This window comes from Dysidea avara, chromosome 8 (genome assembly GCF_963678975.1).
Source record: "Dysidea avara chromosome 8, odDysAvar1.4, whole genome shotgun sequence".
NCBI classification, from domain to species: domain Eukaryota; kingdom Metazoa; phylum Porifera; class Demospongiae; order Dictyoceratida; family Dysideidae; genus Dysidea; species Dysidea avara.
In genome coordinates this window covers 16,212,338-16,227,127 of record NC_089279.1, presented here as the reverse complement: position 1 = coordinate 16,227,127, position 14,790 = coordinate 16,212,338, and the positions used below count along the sequence as shown (strand labels likewise).

General features: G+C 36.7%; 1 protein-coding gene across 1 annotated transcript in view; it reads left to right on the top strand.

Annotated features, from left to right (window-relative positions):
• LOC136264793 (uncharacterized) overlaps nucleotides 1-14,790 on the top strand; it is a 306,221-nt gene that overhangs the window by 80,888 nt on the left and 210,543 nt on the right. The window contains exon 11 of the mRNA XM_066059562.1: nucleotides 2,322-2,480. Within this exon, the coding sequence (XP_065915634.1) occupies nucleotides 2,322-2,480 (159 nt within the window). The remainder of the gene's footprint in view (nucleotides 1-2,321; nucleotides 2,481-14,790) is intronic.

The following is a 14,790-nucleotide window of genomic DNA, read 5'->3' as shown; positions in this document are numbered from 1 at the left end:
CCTGACCTTTAAGTGGATTTATAAGTACTGCTCTTTATTCACACTAGACATTGTTATTGTATAGTCTTGATCATTATATCTATGAGTGAATCATTCCTTGTCCATTATATATAATCCCTAATGGCAAAACATTTGCCTCTTTGTTCATCATGCTTTAATGTGGTGCACTGCCCATTAGTATTGCATAATTTACATCTTTACTGTGGATATACATTTGCAGTGTCAGAGCACACTTTTATACATAATTTGTGGTTTCAACTAAAAAATTGTAATGAGAGTTCACAATGTCATTAAACAAAATACTAAAAAGAAAATTATTACAAAAACCTTTCAGCAATGCCTTTTTTTTCCAGAAACATACACAAAATATTTTTGAAGCCTTATGCAAATCACAAAAATGGCCATAGCTTACTTTTAAAACAATTGCTTTTAAATGGGCTACTATATGACCTGTTGGGGGTTTTCATTTACCACAAAATTATTACCAAACTCAAAACTAGTTGTTATACGTAAAAGTACAGTAGATTGAAAAAAACTAAAAATCATAAATTAATATACAAATCGTGAGATAATTGTGGTTGTTGTCATGGCAACCTGTGTACAAATAAGTACATATACATGAGCATAACCATGTACGCAAAACAGAATTAAGATATGTGGTGTACATCTCGAGTTATAATCAGAAACATGAAATTTACAATTTTGGATGTTAATGCCTTGTTGTACTATATTAGCATAAAACTTCAAACGTCCATAACTTTTTTTTCCCCAAAGAGGATTTTAGAGGATTTTAGAGGATTTTGGATATATTGTTCTCCAGAAAATTCTGCATCTAATGATACCAAATTTATCTTTATACCATTTTTTTTCCAAGCATCACCCTTCAACAACCAGACTAGTTTTATTTTGCATTCTTACATAGTTGTTAGAAGTAATGCATACTGTGACATTTCTGCTTTTACTCACCACCTCATAACAAAGTGCTGTGACCTTTCAATTGTTGAGTTTGTGGCTACACTATTACAGTAGTGTCATGTTTGTGATTTAATAACGATTCCATATGAAAACAGCCAAGTTTTAAAAATGTTGCATATAGCTTTCAAAAAATCTTGGTTCAGAAAGTTGCAGAACTAAGGTTGCGGCTGCAATTCTTTTAATGCTAATAAATGTGACTGTCTCAACAAAACCCCACCTAGTTCACACAACTTCTGAATTTCTTTTTTTTATTTTCTCAGCATCATCTACAATAGGCTACCCAAGTTTCAGCAAGTAATTTTAAGATTATAGTGCTAGACAATAGGGAAGAACAAAGAAGTTGATCGTATAGTGACTATTCTGGAAATAAACTACTGGAGTTTAAATTCGCAGCCATAACTTCTGTTTGCATTGGTCTACAGAATTAAGATTTGGTTTAAAATGTTTATCATGAATTGGCAAATCAGTCAAAGCATAATCTTATCCTTGCAGTCACTTGCACGTACACGTATGAAGGCATTTATATAAATAAATGACGATGATCTTGTTTATGTCTACTGCATTGTAAACAAATGCACACACACACATGCCACCATGGCTACTAAAGATATTCAACCTATCCATGAGCAGGCAAATAAGATGGTATATAGGTTTAATTGATTTGAGATTTGCTTCCCTGAGTAATGGCTTAATTAAAATTTGTGTATTTTTTCTTTGTAGCATGTGTAGGCTAGCTGTAAAAAGGCAAGGCCAAGAACACACAAGTACCTGTTTGTAAGGCTGTATACTCAAAAGGTAGGATATCAAACCTGGCCAAGAAAGATTACTATAATCGTACTGTATAACTATACCTTTCCATCTAATTACAGAATAATATGTTATATTTATAAATATGGAACTGAAATGCACATATTAGATGGTTATGTGCTCCATAAATAACAGCCAAACTTCAGTAAGAAAATTATAATTTGTTTCAATGCAGTGAGGATGGCCAGTGAAAAATTAATTATAATTTTCTTACTTGGATGAATTAAAGTTTGGCTTATGGCTCTTATTTGTAAAACACATACAATCCTAAGTAATTTATGTCTAGTACAAATCTTTCTTGGCCAGATTTGATATCACACTGTTTGAGTACAGCCTTACAAACAATTACATGTGTGTCACTGACCTTTCCTTTTTCACAGATATACTTGGCAAGGCAAATTATTACTCCTGGGTATGGTATTTTAGAAGTTAACTTGTTTCATTAGTATTGCAAACATATGTAATGAAATACCTACTAATAATTCATGAAAAACAAACAAAATGAAATGGTGCCACTTACACTTGTCATTTAATATCAGAGTATTTCAACATCAGAAGAGAAAACAAAGTATGAAGTTCTTATGGACACACTGGCCTGGTTTTTCTTCAAGTTACTAGTATTTGGATACGTTGAAGATTTAGGAACTGGAATTGCCTTTCAGCTACCTGGTGGTCTTCATTGGAAAATATGTGTGGAGGTAAATTTGCGTGTGATTTATTGTTCTGTGCATTTCATTCAAAATTGTATTGGAATAGCAGAAGTGCCAGGCTACTTTAATATTGAATGTTTCTTCATTGTTTTTGGAACACTTTTTCTAGTGCTAGAACTTGTTGTCTTGAGTCCTCTACATACATATGTGCAAATAGGAATGGGGGAGATAAAGCTAATACTCAGAATGACAATAAACTTACTTAAAGTATATTTTTTTAGGAGTGGGGCTGAAAACCACATAAAATGATCAAAATAACCCTCATAGAATGTTCATATACTCCAATATAGCAGTCAAGCTGCACAGATAATTTTATCACAAAAAGTTTGCTTCTTGTACCTGTCCAATCTATGAAACTTGTCACTACTATATGCTTGAACCAATGCTGTACCAAGTGTTGACATACTGTTTTGTACTGTTCATACATTCATAAATTGTTCATACGTTCGTACATATATTATCAAGACACACGGTAGTGTGTCGTGCGGCCAAAGAAGCCGGCGCGCAACACCCGTGAGTATATTGACAGGAAGAAAGAAAACACAATTTTTGCACCTCCGTAGCTCTGTGCTGCCTTGATGAAACAAGACGATTTTATCTGTGGACACTCCCTCCAACTTCAGCACTCCACATTCCAAATTTGAGCGAAATCGCTTCAAGCATTCCTGAGATATGCGACTTCAAAAATTGGCTTAGTTTCTTCATTTTTTTCTTCTTATTTTTTGCACACTTACAAAAACTGCTATAAAACGCGAACACCATATCCGATTGCCTTTAAATTTGGCACACAGAAGGGGGGTACAAAACAAATCTCGGTACCAACATTGGCAGGAATACGATAAACAGGCAAAGAGTTATGAGCGATTATTCACAAAAATAACACCAATATGTTGTCACGCCTACAGGGTAAGCTGCGTACGGGAAGAAGCTGAAAATCGGTGGGTGAATAGGTTTACTATTGAACCTCAAACCTTTTGTGGTTTGAAAGAAATCGAGCTAAAAACCAGGAAGATACAACGAACAAACCAACAGTGTGTAACAACTACGTAATCGAGATTAGCTAATAAAAAACGACTGCTTGCCACGCCTACCAGATAAACCACTTAGGATAATGCTTTGAAAATCGCTGTATAGATGGAGTAATCATCTTAGAAAGGCTCTTCAATGGTGTAGAAGAATCAGACATAAAGCCACGGAGTTATAACACGAAATCCAACTTGGTGTAACAAGTGCGAGATCGAGATACTCTAATAAAGCAGTCATCCTAATAGAGCAGTCACCCTGAAGAGAATTCATGAGATCAGCTGGAAACAAGTAACCTGTATAGAGACCAGCTACAAAGAAACCACCATGTAGAGAGTTCAGCTACAAACAAATCTCCCTGTAGAGAGATCAGCTAGAAGAAGTTTCATTTTAGAGAGTTCAGCTACAAACAAATCACCATATAGAAAGATCAGCTAGAAGAAGTCACCTTGTAGAGAGTTCAATTACAAAGAAACCACCATGTAGAGAGTTCAGCTACAAACTAGTGACCTTGTAGACACATCAGCCAGAAGAAGTTACCTTGTAGAGAGTTCAGCTACAAAGAAACCATTCTGTAAAAAGCTCAGCTGCAAACAAATCACCTGTACAGAATTCAGCTACAAACAAATCACCCTGTAGAAAGATCAGCTAGAAGGAGTTACCTTGTAGAGAGTTCAGTTACAAAGAAACCACCATGTAGAGAATTCTGCTACAAACTAGTGACCCTGTAGAGACATCAGCTAGAAGAAGTTACCTTGTAGAGAGTTCAGCTACAAAGAAACCATTCTGTAAAGAGCTCAGCTGCAAACAAATCACCTGTAAAGAATTCAACTACAAACAAATCACCCTGTGGAGAGATCAACTAGAAGGAGTTACCTTGTAGATAGTTCAGCTACAAACAAATCACCCTATAGAAAGATCAGCTAGAAGAAGTCACCTTGTAGAGAGTTCAGCTACAAAGAAACCATTCTGTAAAGAACTCAGCTGCAAACAAATCACCTATATACAGAATTCAGAAACAAATCACCCTGTAGAGAAATCAGCTAGAAGTAGAAGAAGTTACCTTGTAGAGAGTTCAGTTACAAAGAAACCATCATGTAGAGAGTTTAGCTGCAAACAAATCACCTGTAGAGAGTTCAGCTACAAACAAATCTCCCTGTAGAGAGATCAGCTAGAAGAAGTTACCTTGTAGAGAGTTCAGCTACAAACAAATCACCCTATAGAACGATCAGCTAGAAGAAGTCACCTTGTAGAGAGTTCAGTTACAAATAAACCACCATGTAGAGAGTTCAGCTATAAACTAGTGGCCTTGTAGAGACATCAGCTAGAAGAAATTACCTTGTAGAGAGTTCAGCTACAAAGAAACCATTCTGTAAAGAACTCAGCTGCAAACAAATCACCGTACAGAATTCAGCTACAAACAAATCACCCTGTAGAAAGATCAGCTAGAAGAAGTTACCTTGTATAGAGTTCAGTTACAAAGAAACCACCATGTAGAGAATTCAGCTACAAACAAATCACCCTGTAGAGAGATCAGCTAGAAGAAATTACCTTGTAGAGAGTTCAGCTACAAAGAAACCGCCATGTAGAGAGTTCAGCTGCAAAGAAATCACCCTGTAGAAAATTCAGCCACAAACAAATTGCCCTGTAGAAAGATCAGTTAGAAGAAGTTACCTTGTAGAGAGTTCAGTTACAAAGAAACTATTCTGTAAAGAGCTCAGCTACAAACTAATCACCTTGTAGAGAGATCAGCTAGAGTAAGTCACCTTGTAGAGAGTTCAGCTACAGACAACCATCATGTAGAGAGACCAGCTAGAAGAAATTACCTTGTAGAGAATTCAGCTACAAAGAAACCACCATGTAGAGAGTTCAGCTGCAAAGAAATCGCCCTGTAGAAAATTCAGCCACAAACAAATTACCCTGTAGAAAGATCAGTTAGAAGAAGTTACCTTGTAGAGAGTTCAGCTACAAAGAAACCATTCTGTAAAGAGCTCAGCTGCAAACAAATCACCTGTACAGAATTCAGCTACAAACAAATCACCCTGTAGAGAGATCAGCTAGAAGAAGTTACCTTGTAGATAGTTCAGCTACAAACAAATGACCCTGTAGAGAGATCAGCTAGAAGAAGTTACCTTGTAGATCGTTCAGCTACAAACAATTCACCCTGTAGAGAGAGAAGCTAGAAGAAATCACCTTGGAGAGTGTTCAGTTACAAAGAAACCACCATGGAGAGTTCTATAATAAATATATGTATTATATATATATATATATATATATATATATATATAATTTGTACATTTACTGATAAAATAAATATTTAAAGTACATCTGCTTCATCTTTTCTTCTTCCTGTGGTAAAGAAAAAAAGATATGTTTAAAAGTCCCAAAGCCGGCCACAAATACAAAAAGAAGTGAAATTTAATCCAAAACAGCCAAGCTGTAAAAAAGGAGTGCGGCCCTCAAAAAGGTTATGGTGAAAAAAGATGTGAAATCCAAGGTGGCGGCCAAGAAATGGCTGTGATGGTAGGTTAATGGCAAAAAATTTAATAACGACAATTCAGGTGAATTTTGTGCCAATTGACCAAGTGGCACCAAAATTCACCTGAATTGTCGTTATTAAATTTTTTACCATTAACCTACCATCACAGCCATTTCTTGGCCGCCACCTTGGATTTCACATTTTTTTTCACCATAGCCTTTTGAGGGCCGCACTCCTTTTTTACAGCTTGGCTGTTTTGGATTAGATATATATATATATATATATATGCACACTCATGCATACATACATATGTACATACACACACACACACACACACACACACACACACACACACACACACACACACACACACACACACACACACACACACACACACACACACACACTGTACATGCATACATGCATACACACATGCACATGTATACATACATACATACTGGTTAGGGTGAAACATATGGTATCCGAATATCCTGAACAAAATCTTTCTGGATATCCTACGGATAGTGACATCATCACTTGCTATAAAGCATTGTATATTTTGTTGTGAACATGTTTGTTTTACTAGTACTTTACAATAAAATAGAAATAAACATAACGGTTAAATGAAGAGTAAGTATAAGGTTGTAATAATGTTTAACTGGATCAAGGAAACTTCAGCATAAAATTGCTTCAAATTATTAGAAACTATCCTGATGACATCAAATTACTATCCGGATAGTAAATTATTATCCGGATACCCAGATAATATGGATATCTGTTTCAGCCCTAATACATACATATGTATGCATGTGCATCCATGCATACTAGTGTAGTAGATAGGTGAAAAACGTGTTCACTTCTGGCAGAAAGCATAAAAACTGGTATTCTAGGGTTTTAGAACATGCTAATTCTAAATTTTAGAGGAGCCACTTTCAAATTTGAGATTCTGACTCAAATGAAGATTTTAACAATTTTTAGCCAAAAATTAACTAATTTGTTTAGGTGCACATTACAATTCTGTTGATTACAGGAAATGCTACCCCTGAAAATGCAATATGCAAATCTGTTGTAATGCAAGTTTCCTATAGCTGAGAGAGGTTGACTGGCAGGGCCGCTGAGAGAATTTATAGGAGCCAGGGTAAATTTAGGATGTGGGGCCCCTATAGCTTCTGTAGGTAACACACTTTAGCATGCGAAGCATCGTCACTGCCAACCTAGGGGGTGAGGGAATGCCCCCTCCCAGAATTTTTTTGAAAATTAGACCCTTTGAGATATGAGAGTCATTTTAATATTATTAATGTAAGGTGACTGCTCTATTAGGGTATCGCGAGCAGGGTGTAGCTTCCATATTCATTATATTTATTGCAAATGTTTCTGCCAAAAAGCATACCACCTAGGAAATTTTACCATATATGCTAGACTGATTTTAACAGTTCGTTAGAGTAGCTACTACAGTGGAACCTCAGTTATCCAGACCACGGATTCTCGGTTAACTGAATTATGGAAATGACTGCTCTATTAGAGTAGTAACTGTTCTATTAGAATAGCTGATAATACTGAAATTTTAAAAGTGTTCTTTATGCTATTTTAAGGTTATTTATACACAGTTTCAGAGATACAGACTTTTCAGACTTATGGACCACCAAGGGGCTCAGAAAACTGAGGTTTCACTGTATTTTAATATTGCTTGACTGCTGTATTAGAGTGACTGTTCTATAAGAGTGTTTCAATCTTGATGTACTTGAGTCACACTCTATATAAGCGTCTTGTAAGATATATTACAAGTAATGGTTTGCTGCACCTGGAAATATACTCTTTACTTATTGCTGGCTAATATCCTTACTAAGGCTTCCTGTGTTTCTTCAAGTTTACAAGGAAGTTTTTTGTTTTATTGTATAAGTAGATAACATCCCCCCCCACTCCGCCCTTTTGACCAGTTGTTGCAAAAGGAGCAGCTTGACCAAGATGATAATGTCTCGTTGTTAGCTTACTTTGCACATCTTAAATTTGCTATTCACTGTCCACCTGCAATTTCCACTTCGATGCCATTGTTTCTTGATAATGCACACTCTACAGCCATGGTAAAGCATGGAATAGATGTCATCTTAAAAGCTACCAAGCTTGTGAATCCCAGTCTTGACCCTTGATCCACCATTGCTAAGCAAATACAATGGTCTTGGCCAAACAAATATGGTGAATCGAAGTATGTAGTGCTTTTGGGTGTAGTCCACATAGAAATTCCCTACTGAATGTCCTTGGTGAGTGGTTGGAAGAAAGTGGTTGGGCAGCTAATGTGGCTTCTGTTATGAAAGAGGGAAGAACTGATGCCATTCAGAGTGGTTCACTCACTTCATGGTCTTACCAAGTAACAGCAGCAGCTTTATTCCATCTACAAAGTAAAGCATTCATCACATGCAAGGATAATTTAGATACCAATAACATGACAACAAAGCCATTTGATGAGTGGTGGAAAGTAGTCACCCATAATTCTTTTATGGGGCAAGACTTAGAAGTAAAGGTCCTCGTTCTCCAATCTATGTGATCATAATGAGATGGAAATGTCTCAATATACTTGGAAGCACTTGGATGTTTGCCATAAATCACTTTCATTATGCGTGGTGGCTTTCAGTACATACATAGATAATAAAGTATTGAAGTATAAACATGGCTATATGCATGGTAGCTTTGCTAAATGTATGCTGTGCTGTGCCATGTGGCCATATTTGGGGACAAGTGCTGATAGCAAAGCTGTCCTGTGGATTGGGGTTGGCAGAAGGACAGAGATGAAAATGGACACCATTATGGACTACACTTGCTGAAGCTTCAAAAGAATTCAGTGAACTAGTTAAGTATAATTGTAAGAAGCACGCCACAAGGCCAACTTAAAGTGTACACAGTTGTGCTATCGTAATGGACAGTGCACTGAGAAAGAAATACAATCAATCTATATGTTACACTAAGTTTACTAATGAATGTATTATTTAGAAAAACAATAAACAAAAAGCAATATATTTCATATTAATTGAAAAATCTTGACCATACCCATACCGAGATCAAATTTAAGTAGGAAGCCTTGTTCTGATGAACTAGTTCCAGAATCAGCATGTTCTAAAACCACATTTTTGCTTTCTGCCAAAAGTGAACATCTTTTCCATTTTGTTACATATGCACCCCACTATACTAGATATGCGACTGGATTTGCAAAAAGGTATACCTTTTCCACACACAAATTTATCCCATTTTTTGAACTTTGAAGCTTAATAACTTTTTTATCATTGCATACAATTGTCTGAAATTTTACACGAGTGCAGCTAAAGTATCTGGCTACATTTTGATAATAGGATCACGTTAACAAGGCCAGATCTAGCACTTGAATGGTGGTCAGGCCATCTGAGTAGACTATAAGCAGCTGTTGTCGAAGGCAACGCAGCTGTGGGGCAACTAAACCTAGGTGGGTCTGGGGGCATGTGCCCCCCAGGGAATTTTTGAAAATTTAGTGCTCTCAAATGGCATCTGGAGCACTTTCAGCATCAAATCTTATGTGAGAGTAATGTGAAAACAGTCAATCACAAGATCATATTTGTACACATTGTTGGCTACATTGTAGAAAATATTATATGCCTTACAGGACAATCACCAATAAATCTATTAATCACACTCTTTAAATCTAATGAGTCTGTATACTCCTTGTGGACATGAAGTAGCAAAAGGTTGTTCAGCCTATTCTGTGTTATTGTGCTCCTCAAATATGTTTTAACTCGATGTAAAACACTAAAAGCACATTCAGATGTTGCATTTGTGGCTGGCATTACTAAAATCAGCTTGATAAATAAACTAACTTGCATCAAAAGATAGAAGTTTGAGCTATAGATAGTTTTGCAAAGTATTCTTTGATTTCAAAAATTGTAGGTGTTGCAGGTTTCTCCTTGTCAGGGATATTTGAAAACTGACCAAATATAGTAAGTTGAGAACGTAAGTCATCTGGAATAATATCGTCCCCTAGACAAGCCATCATTAAAACATGCTGGCAATTTTCTAGGTTGTGGTAATTGTGCTTCTTACACATTGTTGTCTTCACTGAAATGAACAACCTTTTGCCAGAACAAGTCATAAGACTCTTCAGTCCTATTACTTTGCAATGTATCAGTAACCATTTTGGCTACATGTTGACCTTCAGCAGCAGATATTGTTTTCTTCTGAAGACACTGACTTAGGTTGTCAGAATGATGCAAGACTATTTCACCAAGAATGGCACCAAATGCAAACTCAAATCTTTTCATTTGGGATGCTACTCCATTAATCCTTGCTTTACATTCTGTGTCTGAAACCACTTCTACAGTCTCATCCCATGTGCTCAGTAAAACTTTATAATTTGAAATAGCACTTGACAGAGCATTGGCACATACTGTCCACCCTGTTAAACATAATACTCTTACCCTGGGTGTGTGATGGCCTACAGAGAGGTCATGGGTGTCCTTATATCCCTGAAAAATAGTTTCACAGCATGGGGAGTACTTGATTAATTTCGTGATTTCGTGAGTTACTTCCAGGGAGTTCTTGACAGGCTTGTAAGCCTTTATTGAATCATTTATTGCAAGATTAATAGAATGGCCGTAGCAATGAGTATACACTGCCCTAGGTTCTTTGTCAAGAATTTACTTGGCTACACCAGATCTTATTCCCCTCATAGCTGCAACCCCATCATAACATTGGCCATGGAGTTTACTGATTGGTAGACCAGCATCTTTCAATGCATCCTTGTCTGTACCAACAAGAGTAGCTGCATTAGTTGGTGGTACTTTATAAAGACCTATTAAATCTTCATAAACATCAAAGACATCTGTCACATATTGTAACACAACAACTGCCTGATAAGCATTTGACACATTAGTTGTTTCATCTATCATCAATGTAGCAAATCGTGATTGTTGCAAATGGGACAAAATGTTGCTTATAATGTCCTTCCTCATCAAATCTATAAAATCATCCTGGATTTTGTGTGAAGTGTATCTGTACCTTTTCTTCTGCAACCATCCAGCTATCAAAGGATCATGACTAGATATCAGTTGTAATAGCTGTAAATACTTCTGATCCATCACCTTGTAAGGCCAAGCCTTGTCTGGCTAAGAAGTGAATCGAGTACAAACAATTATATTAGAATGGTACTATTCTGCTGCTTTTCTCTTTGATGGTTTGTGGAAATCAGTTCACCAACATCTCCAGTAGTAACTGGGAGAGTAATTACAGCTTCTACAGCCTCATGATGGCAAGCACTGTTTGCATGCTTCTTCAAAACAACAGTTGCATCTTTCCAATTTGAAAATCCCTTTGAAGCCTATTATATACAGATAACATTTATATAGTACTCATCACAACACTAATAATATTCTAATTTAAATAGCTAGATAGCTATCTAACTTCACGTGCACAGCACAGACTGCAAAGTATTAATTTATATCAACTCACTAAGACTGCATCAGCATGAGGACTTCTAATTTTATTTTCCTAAATCCTGTGACACAGATATGGCAGTACACACTGTCACTGGTTTTGTCATAATGAAGGAATGACCACTGTTGAAACCATGGTGGCTGGAAGGATTGATATACGACCTTGGTCTGGGCAAAACGTCTCTTCTGAAAAGCAAAATTAGTTGGTTGGTGTGGCTTCAATGGAATGTCTGGCAAATCAAAATGCGAGTCCACTGATGAAAACGAATTCTGAACTGACACGAGGCTTGTCATAGATCATAGATCGAACGTGTGCATTTTGTGAATCGCGCGGGCATGCTTTAAATGCATTTAAAAAAATAGCTGTCCAAAACTGGTATGGCCAAAACCGTATCGGCCATACTGCTAGATCCGGTCTTGGTTAAGTAGTGAATTTTGTTTGCTGGGATGTAAAATATGTGGAACAGGTATCTTTTTGCAAATCCAGTCACATACGCATATTACCAAAGCAAGAGTTTATAATGATGTAGGGAGAGTATCGAACTTCACTATACCCAATGAAAAATGAGCCCGTAAAGTAGCCCGCATATCTTTGTGTCCTCTTGTAAATCTGATTGCTGTTGATTGCCCAGATTTAACACCTTCTTAGTTTGGTCGGGTGATCGGTATTGAATCCCTATAGCTAAAACCCATCTACTTTCACTATCAGTTTCGAGAATGGTGACCATGATGAAATCTCATATTAAGATGTCACGTGCGAAGTTGATATCTATGACTTTCCAGGTTAGTTGGCTGTGTCTTTCTCTTTGTATTAAGTTCCTCAGTGCATTGTGCCATACTTTTTTCGAGTACACTGTTCTTTCACTCTGTAACTTTAGTCTCTCAACGTGTATGCGCACCCACTACACTTATAATTAGTCACCAATCAACACAAATCACCAAATCATTTAAACGATACCATAGGACTTTACAGGCTCATTTTTCACAGGGTATAGACTAGTTCGACACTCTCCCTATACCATTATATTCTCTTGGCAAGAGAGTAAATAATAAAAGAGAGAGTGTCTAACTTCAGTATATGGTAGGCCTGAGCCTAATATGCTCAAAATTTTACCTATTATTCTTTCCAGAATTTCCCAAAATTTTCTCCTATTATTCTTTTTTTTATTCCTTTTTTTATTCTTTAATCTAGCCTGTTATTCCATAATAATGCTCACTTAGTTTCTGTACCTATAGTCACTGAATTCTCAAGGTGCTGATATAAGTAGTTTTGTCAGAGTTAATTAAATCTAATCCAAAGCAGCCAAGCTGTAAAAAAGTGTGCAGCCCTCAGAAAGGCTATGGTGAAAAAAGATGTGAAATCCAAGGTGGCGGCCAAGAAATGGCTGTGATGGTAGGTTAATGGTAAAAATTTTAATAATGACAATTCAGGTAAATTTTGTGAAGCGGCACAAAAATTCACCTGAAATGTCGTTATTAAAATTTTTACCATTCACCTACCATCACAGCCATTTCTTGGCCGCCACCTTGGATTTCACATCTTTTTTCACCATAGCCTTTCTGAGGGCCGCACACTTTTTTACAGCTTGGCTGTTTTGGATTAGATTTCATTTCTTTTTGTATTTGTATACCCCAAAGCCGGCCTATGGCCAGCTTTGGGACTTTTTAACCTATGTTTTTTTTCTTACTACAGGAAGAAGAAAAGATGAAGTAGATGTACTTTAAATATTTTATCAGTAAATGTACAAATTATATATATATGTGACCGGATTTGCGAAAAGGGGTCTTCCACACACATCCAATTTACGAACTTTGGCAGTTCATAATGTCAGATAGAAAAATAGTATTGTCTTGAAATTTGGACAGTGATGAGTAACAACATAGGTTAATACATGAACAAAATTTCAGGTTAGTATCTTCTTTGAGCACAAAGGTATGGTCATTCACGTTCATAGAATTGGATGTGTGTGGAAGACCCTTTTTCGTAAATCCGGTCACATATAATACATATGTGACCGGATTTGCGAAAAGGGGCCTTCCACACATCCAATTTGCCAACTTTGACAATTGATAACTTCAGATTGGAAAGAGCCATTGCCTTGAAATTTGGGCAGTGGTGATTTCTTTGCAGCTGAACTCTCTACAAGATGGTTTCTTTGTAGCTTAACTCTCTACAAGGTAATTTCTTCTAGCTGATCTCTCTACAGGGAGATTTGTTTGTAGCTGAACTATCTACAAGGTAACTTCTTCTAGCTGATCTCTGTACAGGGTGATTTGTTTGTAGCTGAATTCTGTACAGGTGCTTTGTTTGCAGCTGAGCTCTTTACGGTTTCTTTGTAGCTGAACTCTATACAAAGTAACTTCTTCTAACTGATCTTTCTACAGGGTGATTTGTTTGTAGCTGAACTATCTACAAGGTAAGCTGATCTCTCTACAGGGTGATTTGTTTGTAGCTGAATTCTGTACAGGTGATTTGTTTGCAGCTGAGCTCTTTACAGAATGGTTTCTTTGTAGCTGAACTCTCTACAAGGTAACTTTTCTAGCTGATGTCTCTACAAGGTCACTAGTTTGTAGCTGAACTCTCTACATGGTGGTTTCTTTTTGTAACTGAACTTTCTACAAGGTGACTTCTTCTAGCTGATCTTTCAATAGGGTGATTTGTTTGTAGCTTCACTCTCTACAAGGTAACTTCTTCTAACTGATCTCTCTACAGGGAGATTTGTTTGTAGCTGAACTCTCTACAGGTGATTTGTTTGTAGCTGAATTCTGTGCAGGTGATTTGTTTGCAGATGAGCTCTTTACAGAATGGTTTCTTTGTAGCTGAACTCTCTAAAAGGTAACTTCTTCTAACTGATCTTTCTACAGGGTGATTTGTTTGTAGCTGAACTATCTACAAGGTAATATCTTCTAGCTGATCTCTCTACATGGTGATTTGTTTGAAGCTGAATTCTGTACAGGTGATTTGTTTGCAGCTGAGCTGTTTACAGAATGGTTTCTTTGTAGCTGAACTCTCTAAAACGTAACTTCTTCTAACTGATCTTTCTACAGGGTGATTTGTTTGTAGCTTCACTCTCTACAAGGTAACTTCTTCTAGCTGATCTCTCTACAGGGAGATTTGTTTGTAGCTGAACTCTCTACAGGTGATTTGTTTGTAGCTGAATTCTGTACAGGTGATTTGTTTGCAGCTGAGCTCTTTACAGAATGGTTTCTTTGTAGCTGAACTCTCTAAAAGGTAACTTCTTCTAACTAATCTTTGTACAGGGTGATTTGTTTGTAGCTGAACTATCTACAAAGTAATATCTTCTAGCTGATCTCTCTACAGGGTGATTTGTTTGAAGTTGAATTC